This window comes from Rhinopithecus bieti, unplaced genomic scaffold, assembly GCF_001698545.2.
Source record: "Rhinopithecus bieti isolate Rb0 unplaced genomic scaffold, ASM169854v2 scaffold_76, whole genome shotgun sequence".
NCBI classification, from domain to species: Eukaryota; Metazoa; Chordata; class Mammalia; order Primates; family Cercopithecidae; genus Rhinopithecus; species Rhinopithecus bieti.
Window position 1 is genome coordinate 4,004,897 of NW_016803343.1, and position 12,997 is coordinate 4,017,893.

The following is a 12,997-nucleotide window of genomic DNA, read 5'->3' on the forward strand; positions in this document are numbered from 1 at the left end:
GCATGTTCTCACTCATAGGTGGGAACTGAACAATGAGATCACTTGGACTCGGGAAGGGGAACATCACACACCGGGGCCTATCATGGGGAGGGGGTAGGGGGGAGGGATTGCATTGGGAGTTATACATGATATAAATGATGAATTGATGGGTGCTGACGAGTTGATGGGTGCAGCACACCAACATGGCACAAGTATACATATGTAACAAACCTGCGTGATATGCACATGTACCCTAGAACTTAAAGTATAATAATAAACAAACAAACAAACAAACAAAAAAACTGGATGTTGGGTGTCAATTCCAGATGATTAAATACTTAATTGTGAAAGATAATGCTACATAAAGTTTAGAAAACTGTGCAGGAGGATATCTATTTGAATCTGGAGTAGGATAGGATTTCAAATTTTTCCAAAAATTGTTAACTTAGAATATATTAAAATTAAGAACATATTAATATATTTATCAAAAGACATGATAAATAAAGTGAAAAGCCAAACCACAAACTGGGAGAAGCTATTTGCATACATATAGCAGATAAATAATTAACATGGACTTTTGTAATGAATTCCTGCAAGTCAAGTAAAAGACAATTCAGTAGAAAAATGATAGAAGTATGACTATAATTGCTGCAAAATGTTACTTAAGTATAAATCTAATGAAATAATCGCAAATTATTTGAACAGTCAAGTATTTGACCTAATTGGGCCAAATATTTAAACAGTGAACTCAGAATAAAGGACTAAGGAAATTGATTCAATCTCATTACTAATCTGAGAAATGAAAATTAAAATAACAATACCCTCTGGATTAATGACAATTAGAAATCTGAAAACTCTAAACAAGGCTGTAGAGCAATGGGAATCACATGTATGGCTCCTTTGGAAAAACATGGCATTATTTGGTAAAATTAAAGCTGTGTATACTTTTGAACCAACCATTCCCATGTTCGGCATAAATCTTAAGAAATGTTCATACATATGCACAAAGGGACATATACAAGAATAGCAGCATTGTTGGCAAAGACAAAAGAACTGGAAAATAATGCGAATGTCCCTTAGCAGTGGACTGAATGACTGAATGATTAAACGGTAGTATGTTCATGCAGTGGGATACTACATAGCAGAAAAAATGAACTACAGGGACTCATGCCAGCATTGGCAAATCATAGCAACATAATGTTTGGTGAAAAAAGCAAGTTGCAGAATAAATATGGCATGATTCCATTTATATGAAGTCTCCAAACATTCAGATGTAAACAATATATTGTTTGAAGATCCAAATACGATAAACTCATGAAAAAAATTGGGGAATGATATACCCAAAATTCAGGATATTGATTATCTCTGGGTTGGGTGCTGGGATGGGGAGTAGAATATTATTAGGAAAGCATCCTCCAGGGCTTCAAAAATTCTGATTGTTTTGTTTTTTAAGCTGAATGATGGGTACCTGGATGTTTATAATATGATTCTTTGTATATTAACATATGTAATAAATATTCATTTGTATCACTTCAATATTTAATACAAACGATTTAAAGAATATTTGATTAACAGTCTTTAATGCCCTTAGCTTAAAAACCTCTCTCTTTTTTAATTTCTAAATTAATTATTCTGTTTTTTTGCTGCTTGAAATTTGGGGATCAGGCCAGACACGGTATCCCACGCCTGTAATCGCAGCACTTTGGGAGGCTGAAGTGGGCGAATCATGAGGTCAGGAGATCGCGACCATCCCGGCTAACATGGTGAAGCCCCGTCTCTACTAAAAATACACACACACACACAAAAACAAAAAACATTAGCCAGGCATGGTGGCAGGCACCTGTAGTCCCAGCTACTAGGGAGGCTGAGGCAGAATAGCGTGAACCTGGGAGGCAGAGGTTGCAGTGAGAGAGATTGCGCCACTGCACTCCAGCCTGGGCGACAGAGCAAGACTCCATCTCAAAAAAAAAAAAAAAAAAAAAAAAAAAAAAAAAAAAAAAAAGAAATTTAGGGATTAAAGTAAGTTCAACTAACAAAGAAGTTTGTTGTGAGAAGAAAAAAATATTTCTCCATATTGCTGGGTTGCAGAATGGAAGATGAAGACAGGACCTTATGTTTTGCATATAGAAGATGATCAGAAAAAGATCTGGCTTGGAATTAAAATGAAGAAAAAAAAAGTAAAACTGACTTCCATCTCTTCTGAGCAAGAAAACATTTGGTTTCAGAATTTTCAGTGAACTTTTCCTTCCTCTTAAGTTGCTCTGCCTGCCCTTAAGCTGGTTTCCTGGTATTCTACCATTTGAGTAATCCCAGGGAATCCAATATCCTGACATACTTGGCCCTGTTCTCAGGAAGAGGAGGTGTGCAGAGCAGCTGAGGATTTTGGACGGCCTGGCTTCTGGGATTGCTGTGGGAACACAGCTGGAGAAACCAGGCACACACACAGGCCAGGTTTGCAGAACGAGGAGAAACTGAATTACCAGCAATTTGAGGCAGTGCTGTCAGACAATCTAGTTAATTTATTTCCAAATAATTAACTTGAGGACCTTAATTATGTAGATTAATTGTCAGCCATCATCATCTTCATTATCACCATGTTTACTGCCACCGAGAGCACCTTAAACAGAGCCACAGATACTGCTCAAAGTCAGTTTAAAATCTGAGTCGGATCTTCCAAGAGTTTGTGAATTAAGCAGCAAAGACGAAGATGTGGTCAAGAAAAAAGCACAGGCAAATGAACTTCCAACATTAAACTAAGGATACCAGCTTAATGGCAGATTCTATTGCTTGTACTTTTTGGCCATGCAGACTTATTTAATAAGCTTTTGCATCCCCATCCCATAAATAAAGCTTGCTGAAAAATGATTTCTTCATAGTCAATATTTTAATTATTATAAATCCCAAAGTCCTGAAATCATACTTTAAAAATAAAAAGTTAAAACAGCAATTTCAGTTTCATAGAATCTTATTGATGCAGAATATAGTAAGCTAATTGTTTACGCCTTTCCAACTCCACAAATATTACCAATTTGTCAGTCACATGTTTATTATCTTCTTTGATATGCAGTATCCAACTCTATTTTAACATACTTTTCGCCTTATGGGCTTGGCTGTTCACTATCACTCCAAGTATTTCAAGTTTGACAAGAGCATGGGCAGGTACTGGGGTACAGGGAGAGAGCATCAGCTTGGGTTCAAATCCTGATTTCATCGCTGGCTAGTTTTTGGGCCTTTGGAAGTTACTGAAAATCTCTCCGTTATTTAAAAAGCCTCAGTTTCCTCACCTGTGAAGCGGGCATAATAATCTCTATCTTAAGAGAACACAATTAAAACCTACAGTACACAGTAATTGCTTCTTAAAGGTTAATTCCTTTGTTCATAAAAAGTAGCAAAATGTATTGAATTATTTGCTGAGAGCAAATAGAAGGTGAAAGAAATACATTACACTTCACTTGCCTTCAGAATTTCAGGACAGCTGGCTGTTGACAGTTACCATATTCCTGTAGGGCAACAAAACTCTTGGATTTGGTCCTGGGATGGAAGTTGCAGGACCAAATCTCTGCCTTTCTGCACTTTCACATATAGAATTTGAAATGACATGTGAAATTTTACAGTGTTAAAGAAAAGATCTTGCTGAAAGATGATTCAACTTGAAAGCAAATGAAAAATAATTTGATTAAATCTTGAGAAAAAGCAGTGAAAACCTAGAGATGTTCAAGTAAAGTAAATTTTCAGTTAATTTGCTTGGTGTCGTGATGAGCACTGGGACTTGTTTTTTAAATGCTGACAAGGCAACATTAGTTGCCTTCTGGGCTATAATTTTAGTTAAATATCATATAATTATTTTTTTCCATAATTAAGGTAACAAGATATTACAAAGCATTTGGAAAGTAGAGCAGTAAAAACCATGCTATTTCTTCCAGGCTTTTGCCTATGTATATTTTTTGTGGCTGCAATCATAGTTTGTATGCAAATTTTCAACTTGCTTTTTTCAGTTAATATTATGTCAAAGCATTTTAAAGTGCTAAGTGGTATATTACATTCAGTGATTTATTTAGCAGATTTTCTATTGTGAATTTTCAAGTTGCTTCCCAATTTTTGCTGTAATATATAATTATTGTGAAGAACAACTTTGCTTTTGAAATTTTAAAATAATTTTATCTGTGAGGCAATTGAGGTTTTAGAAGAAAATAAAAGTATAAGCTCTGAAAACAGTATTCAGGCAAACCTCCTTCAGATTCTTCTCCTTGTGCCTTACCAACTTTTATCAATTGTAATTTTAATTTTATTTAATTTTAATTTTATTGTATCAGTTTTTCACAAATTTCCTTCAACCAAATCTATCCTGATTTCTATCAGATTCTGCCTGATTTGCAACTTGCTTCTGTTGCAATATGCTGGTAAAGGCAGTTATACTTAAAATTTAGCTTCACTTAACCCAAATAATAGTGCAAGGTCATGGGAAAGAGGAAGACTAAATATTTAAAAATGACTAGAGAATTTTATGAATACATTTACTCCCTAAACCCAAGTGAGAGGACTGGATTGAGTTGCACAATGGTCATCTTGTCTTTTATTAATGCTGCCTTTGCCCTTTATCTTTCTTCTTATTCCCTCATTTTTCCCTTCCCCCAGACTATTCTTCCAATGATTTTTGAGGGCTCAGTGGATTTGTCTGTCCTCTTTTCCTCCTCTCATAGTTTCTGTTTTCCTTCCCTGCCATATGTCCAGTGCCCAGAAATGCAGTTTTCATCACTTTGGAAGAAGAAACTGAATTGCCAGTGGTTCTCGGTATTTATTATTTTATTAATTATATTTTATTATTTAATTTTTATTGTTAATTAATAAAATTAATTCAGTTAACAAATTATTATTAATACATTTGGTGCTCAGTACTTATTGAGCGCCGTGTGCCAGGTACAGTGCTAGGTGCTGGAAATTCAACAACACAGTCTGTTTGGCTAAAAAGGCTGATGGGAGTGGTGGTTCACATTGGGTATCTGAAGGCAGAGCTGGAGTTAGCTAAGCAAAGAGCTTGTGACATGGGAATTTCTGACAGGGAACAACTTTTGCAAGGGTATGTGCTGAAAGCAAACATGTAAAGTAAAAAGAGAAGGAAGGCCGAAGTGTCTGAAACCCTACTCCTGTAGTGTAGAGTCCATCCGCACATTGCAAAGCACAAGGCTCAGTTGCCTACTACTTTCCTGTCAGTATCCTCTTTGGAAAGTCAGGTTAAATGCTTCTGAAGAGTTCCCAGAATCCCAGTGCATTTACCTTTTTTCATCATGTCTATAAGATGAAGAGGTCCGGCCACTGGTCCATATAAACATCTTAGAGAATGTTGGTCCAGGGTCTCCTTTCCTTATGGTGGATGTCCTGGAGGAATGGCAAAAAGACCTAGAAGAGATACACACTGAAGTTAACAGCAATGAAGAGCTCTCAGTGGATGGACTCTTACTTAACAACAGGGTTGTGATGCCATAGGGGCAGTGGTTCTCAATCCCGGCTGCATATTAAAATTGACTGGGAATTTTTGAAAAAGCACTGGAGCCTGGTCCTCTCTCAGAAATTTGCATTCAATCTTTTTAAAGCTTCCTTAGCTGATTGTAATGCACCGCTGGGATTGAGAATTACTGCCTTAGGAAAACATGGTTTTCTAATTGATGTTAAAGTCACATTTTCCCCAAAATATCTCCTTCAAAATATCACTTTGGTACAGTTTCACACTCTTTACTATGCTGTATTTTTCCAAAACTTTAGTTCAGATTTGGATACTAAAATTTGACTTCTTCTTTTCAATCTTTTTTTTTTTTTTAAATGCTGACAAGTGTGACATGTTGGTGATGAAATGTCATCTTTTAACCATGCCCCACTTTTGCTGCTGTTGTGGCATCTGCCCACGGCAGTTGAGTCTCTGCCTAAGAAAATTACAGCATCAGTGGCAGCTGATACTCTCTGGCTTCTGGAGAAACCAGGTTTGTAGGATCTAGACTCAAGATATATTAAGAATGTCGTGGGCTTTTTTTTTTTTTTTAATTGTTATTATGACTTGGCTTTGGCAGATGTTCTTTCCTCTCTAAGCACAGCACTAAAAGTAGTTAGCTATTATTATTTGTTTCCACACAATAATAATTTTCTTGGGAGTTAGGAACATTAAATAAAGAAGTCTTAATCATATATAAAAGTTAAAATGATATTTAACACATTAGAACCAAGGAAGGAAGACTAGTGATTCCTTCATGGATGCATAGTCATTAGTGGCTTTCAGTATGGTTAAGCACAAAATTAATGATAAGCATGAGACGGGAATTAACATTAGCTACTGTATACCATATTCTCTACTATATGCCATGCACTTTGAATATGTTATTTATGCACATACATATTTCATGAAATGCATATGCATATATCTATGTTATGCTTACACAATGAAAACTCTGCAAGGTGGGTAGTGATATCATTTCCAGATTCTAAATGATGCTTTCAGGAGTTTGAGATTTTTGCTTACAGCTGGAAGAGGTAGAACCATGCTTCAAACCAACATCTACTTGCCTTCAATTCTTTTAGTTTTTAAATTAAAAATATATTCTTTAGAGATGAGAACTTGCTACATTTCGCAGGCAGAAATGCAGCAGCTATTCCCGTGCACAATCATAGCTCACTGCATCCTCAAACTCCTGAGTTCAAGAAATCCTACCTCTGGCCAGGCCCGGTGGCTCATGCCTGTAATCGCAGCACTTTGGGAGGCCGAGGCAGGCGGATCATGAGGTCGGGAGACCGAGACCATGCTGGCTAACATGATGAAACCCTGTCTCTACTAAAAATAGAAAAAGTTAGCCGGCGTGGTGGTGGGTGCCTGTAGTCCCACCTCCTTGGGAGGTTGAGGCAAGAGAATGGCTTGAACCCGGGCAGCGGAGCTTGCAGTGAGTCGAGATCTCGCCACTGCACTCTAGCCTGGGTGACAGAGCGAGACTCCATCTCAAAACTAACTAACTAACTAACTAACTAACTAACTAACTAACTAACTAGATAAAATAAATCCTACCTCCTCAACTTCCCCAGTAGTTGGGACTACAGGTGCTTGCCAATGTGCCTGGCTTGGCTTCAGCTCTGTAATGTGCATAGGAATGACCTAAAGATTTGGGCCAGTTGTGGTGGCGTATGCCTGTAATCTCAGCAATTTGAGAGGCTTAGTAGGGAGGATCACTTGAGTCCAGGAATTTGAGACCAGACCTGGCAACATAGCAAGATCCCATCTCTACACAAAATTAAAAATAAAAAACATTAGCCACGTGTCGTAGTGTGTGCCTGTAGTACCAGCTACTCAGGAGGCTAAGGTGGGAGGATAGATTTAGCCTGGGAGTTCCAGGCTGCAGTGAGCCGTGGTTGTGTCACTGCACCACTCCAGCCTGGATGACACAGGGACACCCTGTTTAAAAAAAAAACATTGTTACTATGCAAATTCTGCTTTAGAGGGTCTTGGGTGGAGCCTGAGAGCCTGCCTTTCTAACAAGCTCTCAAGTGATGCTGATATTGCTGGTCTGCAGACAACACTGAGTAGCAAGGGATCAGAGCATACACTCATAGTAAGTGGTTGGTTATGGGCCCAGTTTTGTCACTAACTAGCTGTGTGACCTTGAGAAAGTCACTTAACATCTCTAGGGCTTACTCTGTACCATGGAGAGTTTGAAACTGTTAGCTTCTAAGATTCCTCTCAGCGCCAATATTTTGTGATTCAATAAATGGAAGAATGGATCTAAGCATATACTATGTTGTTGTGTGTTTACTTTCTGGGATTAGGTCTGGGAATTGATCTCCTTTTATAACCCTTGGGTCAGCATCAGAGCTATGAGTAACAGAGACTGTGGGAGGTACAACAGAGGCTGGGAGTTTAGTAACCAGTATAGATGCAAGAATTCATACATCTACCCTTGTTCTAGGATGATGGCAGGAATCAAAGGATTCGCCTGAATGGATGTCCTAGACTCTAGATTTAGAAAGACATAGAAATTAAATCTGCTGTCTGTTTAAATGGCTTAGGTCTGGGTTGTTTAAAGTCATTTATGTTTCTTTTTGAGCATCTCTAAAATATCAGATAGAATAGGGACTACATCCATTATTAAAACCAGTTAACTTTCAGGAAATAAGAATACTTTTAATCTAAATTGAATGAATTACTTCATAAGAATGAGGATTGGCTTAAACTTTCAAGAAGTTATTTCAACTTGGACTCCAGTGGAATCCTCTGATTGCTTTAGTCATTCCTTCACAGGGTTTGGTCACAATTTGAGTCTAAGTAAACCAATAAATTCCTGAGTGCTGTCCTGTTCCTGGCTATTAGGCAGCATTTAATAGACACATCATACAAATTATAAATGTTTTGAAACTACAAAGTGAAAGGCACTGCAATGATTTCAGTACATTTAGAATATTTTTCAGACTGTGTGTCACTATTCCAGCACTGTACCTTTGCTCTGTTTTAAGATGATATAGAAAGTGGGAGATGAAATATATATTTATTCTAATGAACTGTCTAAATCTTGTTGGAAAGGACTTAATGATCCTCAGTTTATCCCAAAAAGTGGATTTGGAGTGTTTCCACCCTAGTTTTCTTTCATAAAGACAAACCATTACTTAAAACCTGCTAAAGTCATTGTTAATTAAAACAAAAGGAAGTAGCTGCTTTAAAGGCAATAGTGTAAAGGTTCTGTGCAGGTTAAAAAAAAATTTCCAGGCTTCAAAGAAACACCTAGAATTCCAAATGTGTTAATGGAAGCTGGCTTGGAAGTTCTTTCCCAGCTCAAAGACAGCCTTTCTGAACACCTTAAGAAATTAATTCAATTTTGCTCATTTTATAGGACAAGAAACTTATCATTTGAATTGTGATCAGGATAGGGATATAGAGACCAAAAAAGAAACTTCTTTATACAATTTTATAATTTGGAATCCTAACATAAAACAGAGATAAGCGTTGTATAGTGGCTGCACAGAGCTGTGGGCAGTGAGGAGAGGAAACCTGAATCTAATTCCACCATTAAATGATCTAGGAACTGGAGTGAACCTGGCAGAACCATTCCTATATAACTGCAGATGAGTGTGACATAAAAATTCAAAGCTAGAAGACACAATCTCAGCCCTGAGTAAAAGGAGGGAGTCAGTGAGAATGGGATAATTTCCCTGTCTCAGAAATTTATAAAGGGCCCTTTCCATTTCTCAAACATACACCTTGCTAGTTTCTATTTCCATGATTCAGTTCGGCCATTCCTTCTGTCTTCATGGTGAATGAGTTACCCTGTTTCAAAGCCATCTCAGATGACCCTCTTCTGTGAAGTCTTCTCTGACCCATATGAACAGCTTCTTCATCTCTGCTCCCAGTTCTCGGTACTTACTTCTGCTAAGGCAAGGCAAAATCTATCCTGTTTGTGTGCAAATCTGCCTCCCATGGTAGGTTATAAGCATCTGTAGGGCAGGACTGTGTCTTATGCACCCTTACAGCACAATCCAGGACACATGGTAACACACTGGTTGTATCTGCTGCTACTTAGATGCTTACCATCTAAGTAGCTATTGGGAAATGTGGCCATTTAGTATGACTTTGGCCTCATGCACTGTGACTCATCTGCTGGGTGCAGTTGATATCTCCTTTCTGACCCTTCTCTTAGCTTGCCCTGAATTTCATTCTTCTTACTCTACTTCTTTTCTTTCCTTCTCTTGATTGTCCAGCTCCATCTATCCCTTTCATTGGCTTGGAGAGAAAATTTCTATTGCTTGGTGAAGTATCATTCACTAAGGTTTTCTTTAGATAGGGCAGCATGGCCTGATGGAAAGAGATGAGTGAGAGCAGCAGATGGAGCCATTTGTTTGTTTGCCTCCTGGCATCACCATATGCCAACTCTGTGACTTTGGACAAGTCAATTTAACATCTCTGAGTTTTTGTTTCCTTGACCGTAAAAATGGGAATAATAATATTTGCCTTTCTACGTTGCTTGGGAGACTAAATAAAACAATACATGTAAAAGTGTTTAAAGTAGACCATGAAACATAATAACATAATAACATAATAATTGGTTAGTGGCACACACTAACCAATAGGTTACTTCTTTTCAGCCCATTATTAAAACAAATGGATGAATTTTTTCGTTTTGTAAAAAAATTCGATTAAGTCACTTTGTGCTTGTACATTTAGACTATTGACTTTTTTTTTTTTTTTCTTATGGGTCAGTGGCACTCAATAGAGGAAAAGTGGTTTTCCGAGATATAGGGTGATAAAATCTGAAGTACTTTCTCATTAGCATTAAGTTCTGATACCCATTCTGAGAGAGAAAAACATAAAGACAGTGCCTCTGAATGCTGGTCACACATGCTGGCCACACATTAGAATTATCTGGAAGAACTTTTAAAAAATACTGATGCCTGGGTCTCACTCAAGACCAATGAGAACCTCTGGGGGTGGGTCTCTGGCATTAATGTATTTTTGGAAGCTGTCCAGGTAATTGTGATGGGCAGCCAAGAAACACGACTATAACCTCTCAGGTTCTGATTTCATTTAAGTTTTATTATTTATGGATACTCTTTCTGTTTCTAGAAGCTTCTGCTGGGTGCCACTTCGCAGTGGCTTCTCACTTCCTACCAGTGCTGAGGCCTCAAGGTGACAGCTGCAAGGGCAAGTGAGATATGGGGTAGGAAAAGAACGAAGTGGTTGCAGTTTTCTAGTGTCAGTGGCCCTGAGTTACGCATTTGGGATAATCTTAATGAACTCTGCTTTATTAAATGAGCAAGCAGGAGCCCATGGAACTATTTAACACATAATGACATGCCTAATCTTGCATAAAACTGTAACACTAATGACATCACTTTGGCAACTCTAAAGGTCACTCTAAGCACAGAAACTTAGGGTTGCTTCTAATGTATGAGACTTTATCTTTGTAGGCGGTAAATTACATGTTCTCCTTAGGAATTGAGTTATTTTGGCTTCAGGGCCTTCGGGGAAGAAGCTAAATATGTGGTAATAATTTTAGACTTAGTGATTTAAATAAGAAAATATTGGTGCATCTTATTACAATCTATTTTAAATGTCATTGGGATATTTTCCCTCCAAATCCACTACATACTTTACTTTGTTTTAGTTCATTTATTTGCCGAACATTTATAAGTGCCTCTTACATTCCAGGTGCTGTCCTAGGTACTGTGGGGACCAAAACATTCAGATCTGCTTCTAAGGAGTGCAGTCCATGGAAGACTCAGAATAACAAATCAACATCTGTACTACGCCAGACCAGCTCTCTTCCAAGGTTTCTATGACTTCCCAGCAGGTATATATAATAGTTGTCTCTCCACATTTACTTAAGCTCTCAGCTTGCTGAATTTGATATTGTTGCTCATTTCCTTCTACTATAAAGAGAAATGTTGTAAATGCTTTGCAACCTTGACTTAGAGGACAATGATCTCTTGGCTTTCCTTCTCATTATCTAGCTGCTCCTTCAATTTCTTTTGTGGATTCTTATTTCTCTACCTACCCCTTAAATGTCAGTACAATTTTGGGAAATAGTAAGTACCACTGAATAGTCTCTTGATAATGCTTCATAACAAGAATGAAAAATACTTTTCTCTCCCACTTTGATGCCTAGAAGATTGAGTGAATAGCCCTGCTTGCTGCCCAGTTGTAGAGGAAAAGAAGAGTGAATTGCAGAACACTATTGTCTTTTGAGAAGAATGAAATGAGAGATAATATATTCTTTGGATTTTTATTGCAGACTGCTTTTCTGTCTTTCTTTTTAATTTTATGGGTACATAGTATTGCATATATTATGGGGTACATGAGTTATTTTGATACAGGCATCCAATGGGTAATAATCATATCAGGGTAAATGCGGTATCCATCACCTCGAGCATTTATCATTTCATCATGTTACAAACCATACAATTATTACTCTTTTAGTTATTTTAAAATGTGCAATAAATTATTGTAAACTGCAGTCACCCTGTTGTGCTATTAAATACTAGATCTTATTCATTCTATGTAACTATATTTTGTATCCATTAACCATCCTCATTCCATTTCCAACTCTCCTTCCAGCCTCTGGTAACCATCCTTCTACTCTGTGTCTCCATGAATTCAATTGTTTTAACTTTTAGCTTCCACAAATGGGTGAGGCCATGCAAACTTTTTCTTTCTGTGCCTGACTTATTTCACTTAATGTAATGACCTCCAGGTCTATCTATGTTGGAATAAATGACAGGATCTATTTTTTTATGGCTGAATAGTACTCCATTGTGTATATGTGCCATAGTTTCTTTATGTATTCATCTGTTGATGGACACTTAGGTTGCTTCCAAATCTTGGCTATTGTGAATAGTGCTGCAACAAACATGGTAGTACAGGTATCTCTTTGATATACTGAATTGCATTCTTTTGGGTTTATCTAGCAGCGGATTGGCTGGATTATATGGTAGTTCTATTTTTATTTTTTTGAGGAACCTCCAAACTGTTCTCCATATTGGTTGTACTAATTTACATTCCCACCAACAGTGTACAAGGGTTCCCTTTTCTCCACATCCTCATTAGCATTTGTTATTCCCTGTCTTTTGGATAAAAGCCATTTTAATTGGGGTGAGATGATATCTCACTGTAGTTTTAATTTGCATTTCTTTGATGACCAATGATGATGAGCACCTTTTCATATACTTGTTTGCCATTTGTATGTCTTCTATTAAGAAATGTCTATTCAGAACTTTTGCCTATTCTTTAATCAGATTATTAGATTTTTTTCCTGTAGATTTGTTTGAGCTCCTTATATATTGTGGTTACTAATCCCTTGTCAGATGGATAGATTGCAGATATTTTCTCCCATTCTGTGGGTTGTCTCTTCACTTTGTTGATTCTTTTCTTTGTTATGCAGAAGCTTTTTACTTTGATGTGATCTCATTGGTCGATTTTTGCTTTGTTTTCCTGTGTTTTGGGGTATTGTTCAAGAAATCTTTGCCCAGACCAATGTCCTTGAGAGCTTCCTCAATGTTT

The 12,997-nt window shown here is 37.3% G+C and overlaps 1 protein-coding gene across 1 annotated transcript in view; it reads right to left on the bottom strand.

The window, feature by feature from the left end:
* Positions 1-6,684, bottom strand: part of KCNMB2 (potassium calcium-activated channel subfamily M regulatory beta subunit 2) — a 39,665-nt gene extending 32,981 nt beyond the window's left edge. The window contains exons 1-2 of the mRNA XM_017877002.1: positions 6,677-6,684; positions 5,254-5,376 (exon numbers count right to left, since the gene is read on the bottom strand). Coding sequence (XP_017732491.1) covers positions 5,254-5,309 — 56 coding nt within the window. The 5' untranslated portion in view covers positions 5,310-5,376; positions 6,677-6,684. The remainder of the gene's footprint in view (positions 1-5,253; positions 5,377-6,676) is intronic.
* Positions 6,685-12,997: the final 6,313 nt, after the last annotated feature.